General features: G+C 36.9%; 1 protein-coding gene across 1 annotated transcript in view; it reads right to left on the bottom strand.

Moving 5' to 3' along the window:
- OBI1 (ORC ubiquitin ligase 1) overlaps nucleotides 1–20,300 on the bottom strand; it is a 44,054-nt gene that overhangs the window by 16,765 nt on the left and 6,989 nt on the right. The window contains exons 2-5 of the mRNA XM_044249925.1: nucleotides 14,447–14,582; nucleotides 12,289–12,380; nucleotides 9,059–9,307; nucleotides 5,078–5,166 (exon numbers count right to left, since the gene is read on the bottom strand). Coding sequence (XP_044105860.1) covers nucleotides 5,078–5,166; nucleotides 9,059–9,307; nucleotides 12,289–12,380; nucleotides 14,447–14,582 — 566 coding nt within the window. The remainder of the gene's footprint in view (nucleotides 1–5,077; nucleotides 5,167–9,058; nucleotides 9,308–12,288; nucleotides 12,381–14,446; nucleotides 14,583–20,300) is intronic.

The raw sequence follows: 20,300 nt of genomic DNA on the forward strand, positions 1-20,300 counted from the left end.
TGTTAACCAGCTATTTAAGCGGGGTGATGAAGGTCACAATGGAGAGATATGCAAATTACATAGCGGACTTCTGCTCTGATGAGTTTGAGAAGGAAGCCACCATGTTTTCAAGCGTAACTGTAGCTACTACTGGAGACAAGGGGCTGGAACTAAAGGGACTACTTAGTATTTCTAACAGCTCAAGCTGTTTCCCTCTAGCTCAGAATGCCTTCCTTCTCATAGAAATCTCCATCTTTCAAAGCCAGGCTCAAGTCCTCCCTCTTTTTTTTTTTTTTTAAAAAGGATTTTATTTATTTATTTATTTGAGAGAGAGAGGGAAACAGAGCATAAGCAGGGGGAGCTGCAGAGGCAGAGGAAGAAGCAGACTCCCTACTAAGCAGGGAGCTTGACATAAGACTTGACTCCAGAACCCTGAGATCATGACCCACGCCGAAGACAGACGCTTAACACACTGGGCCACCAAGGTGCCCTCAAATCCTGTCTCTTTGATAAACACTCGCACCATTGCAACACACTGGTCATTCTCTGAACTCCTACTGAGGTCTCTGATATTTGATTTAGTATCTGTTTTATATTTGTTTCATATATTTTTGTCTCTTGCCTTCGTTAGATTATGAACATTCTAGAGATAGGAACCATGTTTCATGGGTTTTATTTTTTGATTATACATTCCTTTTCTTCTATTAAAATACTCCATAGTCTACATTTTAGTATTCATTTCTAGAACAAAATATAGACATTTTTCTTAGGTAACCACAATACGTAAATAACATTAACAGTAATCCCTTGGTATCACCTAATATCCAGCTCATATTCAAATTTACCCAACTGCCTCAAAAATGTCTTTGAATGCTTTGTTTGAATCAATATCCAAAGAAGATCCGTATACTGCATCTGATTATGACTCTTAATTCTCTATTATTGTAAAGCACATCCTGCTTCCCATTTTGTCAATGTTTTTTAATTCATTTTTAAAAATTTAAAATCAATTAATTAAAAATCAACTACTATAGCGTATTATTAGTTTCAGAGGTAGAGTCTGTGATTCATCAGCTGCATAAATACCACCTAGCCATTTTTCCTATTAAGTGTACACATTTGGGATCTGTCTTATTTCCTCCTAGTCTTAAGAGCTATGTTTATCAGGGCACCCGGGTGGCACCGTCGGTTAAACATCTGCCTTTGGCTTGGGTCATGATCCCCCAGTCCTGGATCAAGCCCCACGCTGGGCTCTCTGCTCCGCAAGGAGTCTGCTTTTCCCTCTCCCTCTGCCTGCTGCTCTGCCATCTTGTGCTCTCTCCCTCTCTGTCAAATAATTACATAAATAAAATCTTAAAAAAAAAAAAGAGCTATGTTTATCATCTCTTTACTCAACAAATATATATTAGGAGAAGAATATCAGCCAGAACTCTGTAAAATGCAGTGGCTAAAATAGTGAATACAACTATAGTCCTGGCTTAGACAGAAGAAAGCCATAAAACAGTTGTACAAAATATTAAAAACTAGCAATTATGATATGTGCTATGAAGGGAAAGTACAAAGTAGTAAGAGAAATTATAGCAAGGCAACCTAACCTACTTCAGGGGTCAGGAAGAGTATTTACTTTATATAATTCAATGCACCTTGTAGAGTGTTAAATAAATAAACATTCAATACTCCCAGGCTGGCTGGGAGAGTAAGTTTTCTTCAAATTATCAACCTTGTAAACTAAAGGACATATCACCACCACCATTAGATAGGATTCTCTTAGGAGTCCATGTTAAGGGCACCTGGGTGGCTCAGTGGGTTAAGCTGCTGCCTTTGGCTGAGGTCATGATCTCAGGGTCCTGGGATTGAGCCCCACATCGGGCTCTCTGCTCAGCAGGGAGCCTGCTTCCCCCTCTCTCTCTGCCTGCCTCTCTGCTTACTTGTGATCTCTCTGTCAAATAAATAAATAAAATCTTAAAAAAAAAAAAAAGGAGTCCATGTTAAAGAAAACTGAAAGAGGAAACATCATTTTCCATAGTGAAATAAACTTATTTTAGAAGAGAAGAAAAATTCAGGAACTGGCTATATAAAATCAAAGAAAAAGATCCCATTTTTTGGACCACCAGTTTAGATATTAGGACAATGGATTTTTGACAAGGAACAGAATGGATATTACTGAAGCCAAGAAGAATATGCTTAGTAGAATATCTAATATACTGCTGAAAAAGGCTTTTAGGTTAAAGTTGAGGAAGGAAAATTAACCAGGCACACTTTAAGACTGGATATAATGGATGGAAAAAAACCAGAAAAACAGTAACAGAGAAGATAAATAATGACCCAGTTTTTCATCTTAAAAGGTTATGGCACTGTTTTTAAAGTATTATAAAATACATTACTTTTATACGGCACCATCTACATGAGACCAATGTAAATGTTTAAGTCACCCTTATCCACACCATCTGTTATTCTCGTTATAGGTAACAGCACAATTTGAGTGTCTTGGAAAGAAATACCTTCTGCTATGGAATCGCATGCTGAAGCCCTGACCCTCAGTCTGACTATATAAAGAGAGAGTCTTTAGTAGGTAATTAAGGTTAAGCAAGATCATAAGGATGAGGCCTTAGTGTGACAGAACTGATACCCTTATAAGAGGAGGAATACAGGGGACACCTGGGTGGCTCAGTTGGATGAGAATCCCACTCTTAATTTCAGCTGAGGTCATAATCTCAGGGTTGTGAGGTTGAGCCCTGTGCTGGGTGTGGGCGTGCAGCCTGCTTAAGATTTTCTCTCCCTAAACCCTTCCCCGACGGCCCTTTCTCCCTCTCCAAGATAAAAAAGAGGAAGAGAGACCAAAAACTCTCTTTCAGACATGTGAAGACATAGTGAGAAGGTGGCTGTCTGCAAGTTAAGAAGAGAGCCTTTGCCAGAAACTAGAACGGCTGAACCTTGATCTGAGATGACTAGCCTCCAGAACTGTGAGAAAATAAACAATATTCAATGTTTAAGCCACTACTTCTACAGTATTTTGCTATGACAGCTCAAGTTGGCAATTACACTCTTCTAAATTTTTTCCTCTCTAGTATCTAAACCTTAAAGCTCTCTCTTTTGCATGATTTGTAGAGTATATCTGCAAAATTTGAAGGATACATCGGAAACTAGAGCTGTATGCATAAAATGGACACCTTGACTCCTAACCAAGTAGGCAAAAGAAAAGTAACCAGTTAAGGCACTTCCTAATCAAGGGAACAAAATGAATCAGATGGTTTTATTTGCTTGCATTTACTTTTAAACTCTTGAAATTTCATATTTTCTCAGTACAAATAGGAGCTCTCCTCAGATGAACCAGATCTGGGTATTTTCAGCTGTAGTCAGCTTCTCTCTGAATCCCACTAGAGTTTGGTGATGCAGAGTAAACAAGGCTATAAATCAAATGCAATGCATTTAATACCTCAATGCATTGCAAATTGATCTGGAATAGGGGTCAGTTCAAATCGTTTTTTAAGTGAAACTATTCCCTACCCCTGAAGGGAAGGAATGGAAGTCAAAGATAGCAAGTATGAAAGTTATATGGGATTCAGAAGTGTGACTGTTTGTTAGAATAGTCAGAGGCCAGGTTTCTTCAGGTGAGATTCTTCTGTTACTTATCAGGTTGGAGCCATGGATATTTAAAAACACATCCTGGTAGCTGGCATTAAATCTGAAATCTGGTGGGCAACTTTTCAAGAAATAAAAGCTACAGACAAAATAGCTTTAGTTCCATTCAGCACACTGTGGGGAATGCAGCTAATGGACATGCATTACTATGACTGGCAGGGCGGAGTGCCAATAAATGAGAGGAGCAGAGATTCAAACCACCACATAACAGCAACATTTCCTACGCTTATTTCACTAATTTGTCAAAGCAGAACACTATCTGAACAGTGGAAGAAAAATGAGGCTGGAAAGCACAGGGGAAGTAACTACTTAAAAGTAAAAGCTATGCTTCTTTCTCTATTGGTTAGTTATATCTGTTTTGAGTAATTATGGCTTATTTCTACCATTTCCTGATATCACACTTGGTTTTACTAAAGGTAATGTTTTCTCTTTTTCATAGGATAAGCAGAGAACTTCTTCTAGTAGGATAAATATCCACTGGTTGCTTATGTCTTCCTTGCTTTTTTCCAGTAGGAAGAAATGAAGTCTAGTAATTACAGAAAGAAAATGTGGAGTTCTGATATGCCGCCCCTAAAAGAGGGATGGAGGGAAATATTCTCTGCTTCCTTGTCTTTTTTCCCCCTGGAGAAGAAAAACTTCAAGTGTCATCTCCTATCTTTTCCCCATCTTCAATTTTCAATTCTCAATTGTTTCTTATAATTTTAAACAAACTGCTAAAGAGGTCAATACTTGTACTCTCTTACTTGGAATGGAATGAAAACTATCCCATCATAAAGGAAGAAAAGATTCACTTAATTGTACAATTAAAATCAGTCTAAACTTCAACAGATAATGCCTTAAACTCTATTTCAGATATGCTTTCTAGTATAATGATTAGTGTAATAATGTAAAGGTTCTCTGTGTAATGTAACACAGCGTGGGCTCTGGGACTGGACTACCTGGGTTCAAATCCTGTTTCCACCATTTACTAGCTGTGCAGATTGGATAATTTAATCTCTCCATACCTCTGTCCTCTCATCTGTAAATGGAGAACACTAATAAGGACACCATAGGTTGTTGTACTAGGCAAAGAGAAAGCACTAAAAACATGTTAACGACTATCAAGATTAGTTCAGAGAATATCTGAAGGGCACTGTATTAATCGCCCTACTGTCTGTTAGTACTATTAAACATTTACATATAAAACCAAGTGAAAGTTCTCCTGTCTTAGGTCACATAAAACAATCTTCTTGCTAATCAGATAAGGAAAAGGTAAGAAGGAAATCCTTTCTTCAAAATTAGCCTTAAATGACACAAAGATTTCACCAATAATGTAAGTATCCACTTGACTTTTAGAGGCAAGACATTCTTAAATCTACATGTTTCAATGAAAATAGTCCAATGAAAAACACATACAATAACAGCAGCTTATTCTAAAATATTAACATAAACATTGCTTTATGAGCAAAATACATACTTCTGGGGTGATCTGTTATCAACTTCAGCCTTCAGTCGTAAATTCTCCCTCACCAGGCCACCATTTTCCAATTTCAATTTTTTATTTGCCTTTAAAAAAGAGTTGAAAATAATTAAGCACAAGCTAAAACAAGTACCTAGTAAAAATTATGTCATGAGCCATCTGTACTTTTTAGAGTGATAGCAGAAAATTGAATACTAGCACACGGCCTTCAGAAACTTAAAAATCATCACTGGGAATGACTTGTGAAACTGTGAACACTACCAAGCATTTTTAATCCATAATTCCAAAGCACTTCACAATTCTCCTATCCAGGGAAATAAAGAGAGCTATGTTAGTTATCTTAGAGTCATTAAAGGACTATACTAAAGGCAAATATTTTTTTTTCCCTTTTCACATAAATGAATATTCTAAGCATGGTAACATTACACTATATGGAATCATTTGTAAAACTAATGCTAAATTAATTCTCATGAACTCTGAGCTATGATTGATTTTGTGTTGCTACTTAAAAAAATAGTTTTTTAGTAATAACAAATCTAACATAATTAAACTACTTGCTTTTCTTCAAAAGGCTTTCCCAAATGCCTTGGCCCACAACTTCTGGGGTTCTCAAAACTGGGTCAATTTTTTTTTTTTTAGATTTTATTTACTGGGGCACCTGCGTGGCTCAGTGTGTTAAAGCCTCTGCCTTGGACTCCGGTCATGATCCCAGGGGCCCTGCATCAGGCTCTCTGCTCAGCAAGGAGCCTGCTTCCTCCTCTCTCTCTGCCTGCTTGTGATCTCTGTCTGTCAAATAAACAAATAAAATCTTTAAAAAAAAAAAAAAAAAGATTTTATTTGTTTATTTTGACAGAGAGAGAGATAAAGTAGGCAGAGAAGCAGGAGGGGTGTGGGGGCAGGAAGCAGGCCCCTTGCTAAGCAGAGAGCCTGATGTGAAACTCGATCCCAGGACCCTGAGATTATGACCTTAGCTGAAAGCAGAGGCTTAACACACTGAGCCACCCAGGAGCCCCGGGTCAAAACTTTCTAATAAAGTCTAAGAATTCTCTTTTGATTAAAAAAAAAATTCCAACTATGACTTTCTTTTTGAATTGTCTGATACCTAAAAATTGTCTAAAAAACATTAATTGCTAGAAAATTTAGAAGTTAAATATCGATTCTATACAAAAAGCAGTGTGCCTCAATTTTAGAGTCTTCTTAAAAGCTATTTAAATTCCTCAGTCGTGGCATTTTTTAATTCCAAAGAATAACATTTCCTAGCCTAGAAACCAATCTCACTAACTTGGCAAGAGAATTGTCTTTTGTTTGACTATAACACTGACATCTAAAACATTTTAAAGTGAATGGGTCACAAAAACTACTGTCAACAAAAAGGCTTAACCCAAAATACTTAAAAACAGATTTCAAAATTCTGACAAATGTTTTTGACTAATTTCCAGAACTTCTGACTATATTGCTCATCCACCTACACAAAAATACCCCAGGAGGATGAGAAGAGAGGAAGGGCAAGAACATTCTTCTGGGCACAAAGGCTAGCTAGCTCTTGCACTTACTCTCACGTAGGTTCTTTAACTTTTTTTTTTTTTTTTAAGATTTTATTTATTTGACAGTCAGAAATCGAAAGTAGGCAGAGAGGCAGGCACAGAGAGAGGGGGAGGCAGGCTCCCTGCAGAGCAGAGAGCCAGATGCAGGGCTGGATCCCAGGACCATGGGATCATGACCTGAGCCGAAGGCAGCGGCCTTAACCCACTGAGCCACCCAGGTTCCCCACTCACGTAGGTTCTTTCAGGGCTCTTGAGCAGCTGCTTATCCTCATGGTTGCAAACCAACCAGTACTGTGGAGGGTTAATTCTTTAAGTGACTGATAAACACTATTATTGCCCCTCTGAAGATGCAAGGAAAATCATTTACAATGAATTAAGCTTTAAACATAGCACCATAAGAGGAGGCACTTAGTGAATGTTTTTTGATGATGATGATAAGCTTAAATTAGAAACTCGTTTGGTTTCTTTTCCCCATCCTTTCCATACTGTATCACTACATTTCAAGATCTTTCACCAATACTGTGGCTCTCTAATATCCTCATTAGGAGCTGGCTGGTTCCTCAATGGTATCAGAGGTATTTTCTTTTCTTCCCCCCCCCCAACCATCAACGGCATTTTCAGTTTAGGTGGATCAAGATTACAAAGGGCAAAGTTCTGTCCAATTGTTGCACCTAAAAGAGTAATGCAGACTTCAGATAACTATTTTGCATTGCAACACTGACTGGGTAAGGATACTGGGCCTCATAATGGCTTCAAAACCTACCTAGGCCTTGAAACATCAGAAAACAACTCCATTTCACTCATGCTATGTAGTCTGAATCTCTTGTACTCCTGTATTTGTTATTTTGTACTTCACACTCAAATTTTGCTTCGTTTGTGTCCTAGTTTATTGCCTAGTACTACATAATACCACCACCAGGCATCCAAAATAGGCTTACTAAATATCCCAAATAATTCTGAGGTCTCAATGTAGCTTTGGGTATTGAATTTAACACGTAACCTTTAAAAGAGCAAAGAAAAACTGTGTTTTATGTACTTCTCTTTCACATGAAAACCCCTACACCACTTTTACAAGCCCAGAGTAATACCTTCATACAGATTCTCATCTTCAAAGAAGGATTTTATTGCCAAAAATTTAAATGAAGTTTAATAACTATAAAGGAAACCACGCAGAACTTAATAGCTCAAGAATACGAAGGAAGTTAAAGGGGACATTGTAGATTAATGATATTGTAACTTTCCAGCTATCTTTCCTTTTTATATGCTCTTCTGGACAAACCAACAGGCTAATGTTGGCCTTCAATACCCAAAGAAACTCCACACTTCCCCTAAACTTGTACCAAATTTAGTGCAATTACATCTGTAGTTTCTTTTTTCTCTGAGAGCACGAAGCTCTCTTCTTTCATTTCAGCCTTTTCTGAGCTCAAACAACATTTATTTTAGAGGTAGGTATGTGAAGATGGCTTGATATTTATACTAAATTGCAGACTTCTATGTGACTTAGCTTCACTGAGGATCCAAGGGTCAGTATGTGGTGGTACTTCTTTAAGGAGCTCATTAATGATTTCAAGGAGACTGGATTTAATAATTCCACACAATAACAACAGTTTACGGAAATGCAGACAAAAATGCAGGTTAAACGGGTGGTAGTGGACATGGATACCACAGACCACCTCTATTCAGCACAGTACTCCACTATGGATAAACCTGAAATGAGAGCCAAAGGCTGGTCCCTTTGGCCAACAAAACCCTCCAGCGCTTGGCTGTAACAACCTTTCATACTAAGGACAGGGATCTCTTTTTTTTCTAGACTGAAAATCCTAGAGGATGCCTTTCCACCTATGCCTTATCTTGTTGGATGAAAGGAAGAATAAATGAAGAAAATGAACCCACTTCATAAGCTACAATACTTTTTTACGTCGAGTATTCTAGAGCAACTACTCAAAGCTTCCTTGGAATTAGTCATTAAGTCTTTAACTACTTACAATCTTAAAAATCGGATAAGGGTAGTATTAGAAAAGATATGTTCTAAACATTCCATTTTATAGGTAGGGAATTGGATACATGTTCATTTTCATACATATATAGTGCAGTCACTGACATAAGCTTAAGAAAAAAAGTAAGGCAAAACACAAAGGGATATAGAAACACATCCTTTAAACTGATGTCACTCTTGTACAAGAAGATGCAAACTCATACAGAAGCACTAGTCTCCAATTATCGTCACAAATGGAACGACCTGATATTTACTGGCAGCTAATGACATTTAAGAAGGAAAAAGTTCTACTGTTTAAATGCTCATCCAGATTTTTGTCTTTCCCCCAAAATCTTCTAATGAGTAAAGTTAATATGGCTATTTTTACTTTTGAAGGCACTTGAATTACAGAATTTTAAAAACAACTACAGTAGAATTTTAAAAACCACCACTACTTACTTCCTTTAACTTATCCACATCATCTTTTACTTTTTCATAGATTTCATTAGCTGTTCTAAGTTTTTTCTTCCACTCCGCTACAGTTTCTGGGTCAATTTTACTTGGATTTTCTGCAACTGGATGCTTATCTTCATTTTGGTTGCCTTGCATCAAGGTTAAAGGATCCAGAATAGTCTTAATTTGTGACTCCAAGCTGAGATTTTTACTCTTAAGATCTTCTACTTCCTTCTGCAGACAATCTATTTCATCCTGAAAAAGATGACCATTAAATAGACACAGATACTAAACACATATGTATGTTAAATTGAGGTCAATGTGTTTTTAAAATTTTATACTCAAAATTCTGTAGGTACACAGATGCATCAGAATAGTTTTATAAGCAAAAAGTCACATACAGCTGAAATTCTCAAAACGTATTTGACTCTGATAAAAGCGGGCATTTCTACTGCCTTCATTTTAATTTAGTGATAGTTTGGTTAAAAAAATAAAAATGTTGGGGTGCCTGGGTGGCTGTGTTGGCTGAATGTCTGACTCTTGATCTTAGCTCAGCCTTGATCTCAAGGTCATGAGTTCAAATCCCATACTGGGCTCCACTTACTTAAAAAAATAAAATAAAATAAAATAAAATAAAAATGTCAAATCTTGAATTTTATTGAAGATAGCCAGAAAACATGACAAGTCACATGAATTCAACAAGGAAGTAGACTCCGCAGAAGAAAATTCTTAGGCATTTTTAACTGCTTCAGTGAGGGGATTTAAAAAGAGAGTGTTGGGGCGCCTGGGTGGCTCAGTGGGTTAAGCCGCTGCCTTTGGCTCAGGTCGTGATCTCTGGGTCCTGGGATTGAGCCCCGCATCGGGCTCTCTGCTCGGCAGGGAGCCTGCTTCTCCCCTCTCTCTCTGCCTGCCTCTCTGCCTACTTGTGATCTCTCTCTCTCTCTCAAATAAATAAATAAATAAAATCTTAAAAAAAAAAAAACAGTGTTGATCAGGGTCATAATAGTTTTTTTTTTTGATGTTTATATTTTTGCTTTTGCATTTGAAGTAGGAGTGTAACCCTATACCATGTCCTTCTACTTTCCACTCAGAATACATGTAGTTAATTTTTAGTTTTACTTTTAACTCTTCTGCATTCTGGTTCTTCTATTACCACTGTGACTATTTCAAGTAATAGTTTTCCCCATCTGGAACCGCTTACTGTCTTAAATCCAATTCCGAAACATTTGGTCTAGAATTCTTTTATGTGATACCATTTACTAATCTATAATAGATATTTCATCTTAAACTAAGGTCGTTACAAATTCTGTTGTTAGAAAATAAACTCCAAGTAGTTCAATAGCCAGTGAACTCTTTAAAGGATTAATCTGATTAATACCTAAGTATGATAAATATTAAGTATGTAAGAATACATTTTAGAGTTAACAGACAGTACTATTTACTATTTTAAATTGCAGTACACGTCAAGTTAAATAGCGTTATAAATAAGAATGTAAGTTTTTTGTTGGAATATATTAATGAGTAAACAAATATTAATGAATAAACAAATATGAACAAATATGTTTATTAATGAATAAACAAACATATATGAATGAACATTTATGCAGTCATTTATTTAATCCCCACTTTATTTCAAAATATTTTTGAAACAACTGAAAGCAGTTTTCATGCATATACTTTAACTTAAAAATATTCCATATTAAGAGATTAATAATATCCCCTCTGGAATCAACATAAAATAACAACTGGGCTTAAAAACCATGCATATTCCAGGGGTACCTGGGTGGCTCAGTCGGTAAAGCATCTGCCTTCAGCTTGGGTCATGACCCCAGGGTCCTGGGATTGAGCCCTGCATTGGGCTCACTTCTCCCTCTCCTGCTCCCCCTGCCTATGAGCACTCTCCCTCTCTCTGTATCAAATAAATAAGTAAAATCTTTAAACAAACAAACAAATAAACATATTCCATTAGCATGAAGCTAATTTGGAAAATTTCCATCACCATATCAAATTGGCTTCACAAGAAAGAAAACTGCTGCATGATGTCACTAAAATGTGGTATTTAAAAAAACTAGATACATACAAGCTGAGTTAAACAGTAGTTACCCAGGGTGGGAAGGTAGAGGAAATGGGGAGGTAGGAGAAAGGAGATGGGTAAATACGTACAATGTTGTAGTTATGTAAGATAAATAAATCTAGATATCTCACGTACAGCATGATGAATACAGTTAATACTGTACTGAATACTGGAATTTGCTAGCAAAGTAGATTTCAGGTGCTCTCACCACAAAAACGTAAGTAGGTAAAGAGACGGCTATGTTAGTTAGCTGACTGACACAATTCTTCACTATGGATATGTATATCAAAACATCATGTTGTGGGCACATAAATATATGTGATTTCTTAATTTTTTAAAAAGATTTTATTATTTGGGCTAGAGAGAGAGAGAGCTCAAGTACAAGCTGGGGGGAGAGGCAGAGGGAGAAGGCTAAGCAGACTCAATTAGCGGGGAGCCCTGCATGGGGCTCCATCCCAAGACTCTGAGCCTATGAAGTTATACACTTAGCCAAATGAGCCCACCAGGTGCCCCAAATATACAAGATTTTTATTTAAAAAAACAAAAACAAATCTTACCGATTAACATTAAAAAAAGGAAAATAGCGTATTTCACACTTTCACACCAAAATCTCTCCGCTGGTAGCTGACATAGGTATATTTATTTTACGAAAACGAATCAGGCATAGAATTATCAGGGAATTTATAGAGAAGCAAAATGGAATGAAAGTTACAGTCACTGTTTACCTACCAGAGCACTCATAATGTCCTGTGGGGGCTAGAAGACTGACTTTCACAAGAGGGTTTCTTTTCTCTCCCAACTTGAGGGAGCAAATACTTATAAAATGATGTGTCTGTTTAGGACAAATATGGAATTAAAAAAGGGAAAAGAATGCTTATATTTGTTCCTGTCTTCTATTTGAAATAGAAAAGGGAAAAAGAAAAAAAATTATCAAATAAGATATTAAGTAGGCTCCACAGCCAACATGGGGCTTGAACCCACGACCCTGAGGATCAAGCATCACATGCTGCCAGCCAGGTGGCCCTCAAACAAGATATTTTTAAAATGGCATCTGAAATAAGATTTCATTGGATGTTTACTCTAAAAAGTCCAGGGATTCCGATAGCTCAGTTTTAGCTTGAATTCAAAGCTGTCCTAATTTTAAATTATAATTACTATTTACCTCATACTCTTTGTGGAGTAACTCAAGTCTAGTTTTCCGAAGGTGTTTCCTGACTGTATGGCTTAGCATAGGTTCACTTTCACTTGTTCCTCCTACAAGGGGGAAAAAAAAAAAATCGAACTTTCATTCTGATTTAGGCAGTATGAAAACAAAGATAAATGGTTTTCTTATTGTATTATATAGTTCTCCAGCTAAATTTCTACCCTTTCCCTTACATACACACTTGGGGCTGCCACGTAGCGCTTTTCTCTAGCTCAGTCTTGAGAAAAGATAAATATCAAATAACACCACAATACCTTCAGTAAAATATCACAGGTGTTCACTTACCTGTGTACCTTATTATAATAAATTCAATGAAGGAAAAGGCTATATTTTGTTAATTATCAAATATGGACTACTGCAAAATCTGAATACCAGACAACTGTTAAATGATCATAATACTAATGATTATATTTATATTTAACCAATTAACATATTATCTACATTTAAATTTCACATAAGCAATTATCCAATGCTTTTATATACACACACACACACACGAGTTCATATTATGATATATATATTATTATAACCAATGTATTCAAACGTACCTAGATACCGGTAACACAAATGAAAAGATTAATGCATCTTTTTACTGAATCTAACAACCCAGTTATGATAGATTATGAATCACAGCATTAACTGTATGCCCGTAATACAATACAAATATACTTAAAATGAATTCTTCCTGAGAGCTCTTCACCTATGCTGTGGTTATTTTCTTTGTACTTCTTAGTATCATAACAGCAAAGGCATTTTACAGATGTTCTTTTTCAGGACCTTCTATCCAAGTACAAGGATAAATGAGCTATTTTACTTGAATTAATTTATGAAATATCACTTAGATATCAAGGCAGGAAAAGCGACGTGAGGAGAAGCTGGGGAAAACACATTCAAATTATTTTAATCATCAGAGTTCACAACAGAAAAACATTTCTTTACCGTATTTCACCCAGGTACCAAGAAAGAAACCTTGCAATAATCTCTGATTCCTTCTTTGGATTTCTTAGTTTCAAAGTCCTACTAGTTTTTCTTTTGTTCTAGTATATATCTTCCTTTCCATTCCCACTATAAGAATCTTACTAAGTCCATTTTCCCTAAATTGGGATTATTACAATCACTTCTTAGGTTTTCTGAAAAGTGTTTTCTATACAAATGACAGATTCACTTTCAATTTTTCCTAAAGCAGAAAAAGTAAAAATCATTTTAATTTCTGTAATCTAAGAATTATAACTTACAAAATAAAATCCAAAAACTAAAAAAGCTCTTTAAATACTTAATTTTTCAATGACCTTCTAGTTCAAGTTTTATCTCCCTTTTACCCACACTGGTATGGCACTCAGTGTTAAGGATAAAAAATAAAACAGACTCATGTTCTCCCTTAACTGGGTTTGAGCCTCTTACCTGACATACTCACATTGTGTCTCTTCCCTTCAACCCAACTCATATATCATCACTCAAGTAATATTCCTCAAGCACATTTTGGATTTTGCCACTCCCTTGTTCAAAACCATCATCTCACTTCACTCTTCTATTCACCCACAAAGCAAGTCCCTGAATAAGTTTATCACTCAAGATTCTCCGCACTAGAGTCTCACTTTACTTTTCCAGTCTTATTTCAGTAGTCAAACCCAAACTAAACTACTGATCATTTCTAAAAACCTGCTTTGTGTTTTCCAACTTCTAATCCTTAGTTCATGCAATTTCCTCTGTATGAAATGCCCTCCCTAATCTTTACCAGTTGAAATTTTATCCACTCTTAAATCTTGTGAAGCCACCTGCTTTATGAAGCCTTTCTTGATATTCCCAGCTGAATTTCCTTGCCTGAATTCTATAGGCCTCTTTTGACCTTTAGCATCTGCTGCTTTAAACCATTAATATTTTAGTCCACATGCATAGCCTCTACCATAATGTTAATTCCACAAGGCTCTAAGATTTTTCATAGTGGCTTGTGCCCCTCATGTGTTCACTTACAGATTATGCAAATGACCAGTCCATCCAGGATGACAGTGGCAAAATGATGTCAGTGAAAATTGTCTATTTTAGTCTTTCTCCGAATATATACTATTTAGAGACTGTTTCAAATCCGTTTTTGTGTGTTTATAAAATAGGCCCTTACCAATAATCTCTTTGCAAGGATTTTCAGGCGTGATGGGGACTCTGCAAGCTGGACACTGGCTATTATTCTTCAACCACAAATCGATACAAATTGAACAAAATACATGGTTGTTGATGCATATGACAGGCTGGCGTACCTTTGAAAAAAGAAACATTACTTTTAGTACAGGGCAACAGTCATAGCTAGAATCCCAATAGGTTTAGAGTATAGCAGAGTAGGTGTTTTAAAAGGAAATTGTTCAGGATTTATAAAAACACTGGTTTATAACTTAAACAGCAAACAATGCTGACAGAAATAATGACATATACTAAATATAAAAATCGTTGACTCCATTTATATAACCACAAATACTAATACATTTATATAGTCTTATATTTTACAAAGGGCTTTCACATGTATTTTCTCCATGTTTTAAAGAGTCCTGTGAGGTAAACACAGTACACCTCACAAATAAGGAAACCAAACTGTGAAGAAACCAGATGGTTCGGTCAGGATTAACTAGGTGTTCTGACTGTGTCTAGTTGTTTCGTAAGACAAAATAGAAGAAAGAAGTTATCTTAGTTTTCTACCTGATATTGTTTGTTTACACATTTAATGTCTATCTCTCCTATTAGAAAGGAAGCTGCATGAGAACAAGAAGTTCCTTCATTTCATTCATTCCTAAATCTCTGATGCCTAGAAGACAACCTAGTACACAGTAGGTACTCAATAAAAACTCATCAGATTAAGTAAATGCTATTAAGACAGTATTTAACATTAATTAGTTAGGGAACTGCCGGAGGTAATAATAACTTAATGTTCTTCAAGTAGCAAAAATTTTAAAATAAAAACGAAAATGACATGGAAATGTTTAGTAGGTTTTCACTTGATTCACAAGGTAATGTTACTGTGGGACTCAAAACACATTATAGCATTTTCAATATTTTCCTGTTCATTTTTATTATTATAAAAATGCCATTTTACAGTCCTTCTACACTAGAGATCAGAAGATTAAGAAAAAAACAGAAACAAAAAGTACTGGGAGAAGAGAAAGAACCACCACAAACTACTTATTTTTTTTTTATTATGTTCACTTAGCCACCATATAATACATCATTAGTTTTTGATGTAGTGTTCAGTGATTCATTAGTTGCATATAACACCCAGAGCTCATCACAACACGTGCCCTCCTTAATACCCATCATCTGGCCATCCCATCCCCCAATCCCTTTCCTCTGAAACTGTAAATTTGTTTCCTGGAGTCCAGAGTTTCTCATGGTTTGTCTCCCTCACTGATTTCAACCCCTTCAATCTTCCCTCTCTTCCCCTACGGTCCTCCGTGTTATTCCTTATGTTCCACATATGATTGAAACTATATAAGTTATCTTTCTCTGCTTGACATGTGACTTAGCATAATCCCCTCAGTTCCATCCATGTGAATGAGAATGGTGGGTATTCATCCTTTCTGATGACTGAGTAATATTCCATTGTATATATGGACCACATCTTCTTTATCCATTTATCTGCTGAAGGGCATCTCAGTTCCATCCACCGTTTGGCTATTGCGGAAATTGCTGCTATGAACACTAGGGCGCAAGTGCCCTTCTTTTCCCTTATATCTGTATCTTTGAGGTAGATAGCTAGGAGTGCAATTGCTGGGTCACAAAGCACTTTCTCCAGAGAAAACGCTTGTGCTGCTCTATGTCTGTCTCAGAAAGATAATGAGTATTCATTAATTTGAAAGGGGGCTCTACTTTCAAAGAAATCACAGATGTATGGCGATCCATGAAAGGCAGGAAATCATTTTAAGTCTCACTGTAAAGAACTCCATGGTCTTAGCCTAGCTTTCCAAACACTAAGATGCTCCCTTGATTATGAACGTTAACATAAGAAAACTAAACAGAAAAGATGATTCAGCATGAAATTAGACTTCCTTATGGAAAAACCAATTCTAATTCATTCAGTTCAACTAATCTGAATGAATGAATGAATAAATGAATAAGACCATGAAGGACAGCTTCCCATGCTCTTCTTCCAAAGTGCTCCTACCTACAGCAAGGACTGAATGCTTATCTAGAAGGTATTCCTGGTCAGAGTCTCAAGAGGCAGACAAGTCCAAATTTCCTTTACAGGTTCTGTTTTTTTCCTAAAACTCATGTAATTTGTCCAAGCTCACCAATATATATTTGTGGGTGTTTTCATTTCATCTTCAGTCATGAAATGCCTTTTTTTTTTAAGAATTTATTTATTTATTTGATGGACAGAGATCACAAGTAGGCAGAGAGGCAGGCAGAGAGAGAGAAGGAAGCAGGCCCCCTGCTGAGCAGAGAGCCTGATGAGGGGCTTGATCCCAGGACCCTGGGATCATGACCTGAGCCAAGGGCAAAGGCTTTAACCCACTGAGCCACCAAGGCGCGCCAAGTCATGAAATGTTTTAAGAACAAAAAATTTCTCAAACTAAGTACCAGAAAGATACTGCCAAATCTATCCTATAGCTTCCTGCAACACACACACACACACACACACACACACCCTAAATTACTATAATACTCCTAGAAGTATGTGTACCCCTAAATCAAAAAATTCAACTAAAGAAAGAAAAGTTATTTCCTGGGACTTTTAGAGCAGTGATTTAATCAATCAATTAATTAATTTATTTTTAAAGTCATGAACTGATCTAAAATGGGTGAAAGCCAATGGTCAAAACATAAAACTGTGCACATTTGGAAAGATTCAAGATGCTCTCCTGCTTCTTACAGGCTTCTCTCATTAGAAGCACATTTAAAGGCAATCAGTATTTTCTATGAAACTGCTTCCACAACAAAGGTTAAATATCTCCCCAATCTAAGAAATGGGTTTGGATAACTCAGTGGTTGCTGCTATCATTAAATAAGGTGGGAAAGATGGAGGAAGAGAAGGTCTGAGAATCACCAGCATAAAAAAATGATGGCATTTAAATCAACAGGACTAGAGGACAGCCCTCCATGGGCAGAGTAGCTGTGGACAAGGCATTCTATCAAGCAGAAGAAGGAAAAAGAGGAACAGCCAGCAAAGTGAACTAAGAAGGAGGGGACTGTGCTCGAGGACAGGAACATGGTCTTACAGAAGGCAAGAAAAGAGACTTCCAAGAGGAAGACAGTGGCCAAGCATGTCAAATAATAGGAGAATGAGCTTGGGTGGCTCAGGCAACTAAGGGTCAGACTCCTGATTTCAGCTCAAGTCATGATCTCAGGGTTATGAGATCAAGCCCCATGTCAGGCTCCTCACTGAGCATGCAGCCTGGGAAAGAAAAGGAAAGGAAAGGGAAAGAAGGGGAGGGGAGGGGAGGAAAGAAAGAAAAAATGAGCTTGATATGGACACAGAAATGACTATGGGATTTAATTATATGGAAGTCATTGTGATCTTACTGACAATTTACTGTTTCAGTAAATGGTAAGAATGGAAACTTGACTGAAGGCTGAGAGACAGTGACAACAGAGAACATAGACAATTCTTCATGTTCTGCTGTGAAGGAGTGAGCGTAAGAATTAAGATCGTGGTAAGAGATGCCAATGAGAATGATACAGTTAAGAGGGGATATTAATGATGGAGGAAGAAGAGGAAGGATTAGAACCATAGGCAGCAAAGTCCCTAAAAAGTCAAGAGGGAATAAAATCCAATGCACAAAGCAGAGGTTTTGGCTTTTAAGGGACTGAGGATCTGTCTTTCATTGTAACAAAAGGGAAGGCCAAGGGTGTCAGAACAAATGTAGAGGGGTTAGAAGATCTGTTGATGGAAAAATGAGAGAACTCATGTTCTAACTACTCCAACTGCTTATATTTTAATCATTAAATATGAGGAAAGTTACCAGCTGAAAGTGAGAAGTGAGTATCAATATCAACTTGAGAAAATAGAATAAAGCAGCTATTTTGAAAAGCAAGAAAGTAAATTTACTAGTAATTTACAATATAGCAGGATTGTCAAACACTGTTGAGTTCCTATTTGAGATCTGCAATTTTTATTATAAACAAAAACCAATTAACACAGGTGTGTATTTTTCTTACCAATTCTTACCTATTCAGTTTCAGGCAGGAAGCAAATAAATAGATGGGTTCACTCAGAGCTGGATTTTTGCGAAGGAGAAAGAGAGAGAAAAGGGACTGATGATAATAAACGACCATGGCTAACAAGGGACATGAGTATATGAGTGGTAATGATGACAATGAAAAACTGATATTCATGGAGTCAACGAACTGGTCTTGATAAGGCTGAAGTAAGGCTGGAGAGTAGGTATGATGAAAAGAGGATCAGAGTAAGATGCTTAGCGTCAAAATACCGGAGGTGGTACAGCTGCTTTCTTTAATGTTTTTTTCCTGGGCCATCTCATTTGGCATAGTTCTATTTCCTCTCTTAATCTCATGTATCACATGATGTTAACATCTTTTCTATGACAACTCCTGAGAACCCTCTGTAACTGGACCTCAGTAAGTGGCAGAGCTTAAGCTTTGAGACACAAACCTGGGGCTAACTCCACCTCTCCACTTGAGCTGTTCGACCTTGAGTAAGCCTTTTAGTTACAATGAGCATAGGTTTGTCTCTGATGATAGTGGCTTAGTATACTTTTCATCCAGGCATTAAGATTTAATAACGTAAAGATAAAAACACAGAGGGTTCCAGATAGCAATCCCTCAAAAAAAAAAAAAAAAAGAAAAGAAAAAGAGAGAGAGAGAGAAGGAAAAGAGAAGGTATCAGTATTACTGTATCTGTGCCTTGGAGCCAACTCCATGTAAGGCTCTTGTAGCTTCCTCAATCATAATATGTCCAAACCTGAACTTTGCCTCCTCCACTCCTTATTCAAGTTAATAGCACCCCCACCTCCTTATTTTAACTAAAATACCCAGCGCTCTCTCTGACTGACCCTTTTTATTTAGCCTCACCATCCAGTTGGTCACCAAATCCTGGTATCATATAACAAGTCTAAGTGCCCAGAGATTTTAAGATGCACCAATATTTTCTGTACCACAAGAAAAAAGAATGAAAAATGCTGCCAATTACAAATGCAAGATGCCATCACTTGTAAGATACAGCCAGGTTTCAAAAAAGTTATAATGTGGAAAAATTATATCCCAGAATTGTCAAAATTTGGCAAATCTACCTCTAAATGTTTTTTGCTTTTACTTTTACCTGTCATGTATCCCTTCCTTTCCATCTTCACTTCAATAATGGGTTCAGGTTCTCATTCTTTTGCCCATGGATTTAGAGCAATGATCTCCTCCCACGCAAGCTTCCTGGCTTCCAAATATTCACTTCTGTCCACCTTTTTCTTTCTTTCTTTTTTTTTAAGATTATTTATTTATTTGTCAGAGAGAGAGAGTATGCACAAAATCATGGGGAAAGGACAGAGGGAGAGGGAGAAACAAGCTCCCCACTGAGCAAGGAGCCTGAAGCAGGACTTGATCCCAGAATCCTGGGATCAATGACCTGAGCTGAAGACAGACGCTTAACCAACTGAGCCCCTGTCCACCTTTCCTACTGATACCAGAGCTATCTTTCTAAAATAGGAATTAGCAGCTTTCACTGCTCTCCTGCAAAACAGCAATGATTTTTCCCTGTTCACAATTCTAAGCATAGCATTCAAAGCATAATCTGGTTCGTAAACAGCTCTTTCATCTGCTATTTCAATACTGATGTTCTATTTCAATACTTGATATAACCTACACTTCAACCACACAGATCTACTTGATGTTCACCAAATTAATAGGAACAGGGGAGGCTCCTTTTTATTGTGCTCTCATTTCTTAGGTTGACATAACCTCCTGGTCTCAAGCTTCCCCATCAAAATAGAATCTCCATCAAAATAGAATCCCTTCTACCTTTTAAGATGAAAATAAAATGC

The sequence above is a fragment of the Neovison vison genome, chromosome 5 (genome assembly GCF_020171115.1).
Source record: "Neovison vison isolate M4711 chromosome 5, ASM_NN_V1, whole genome shotgun sequence".
In the NCBI taxonomy this organism is placed as follows: domain Eukaryota; kingdom Metazoa; phylum Chordata; class Mammalia; order Carnivora; family Mustelidae; genus Neogale; species Neogale vison.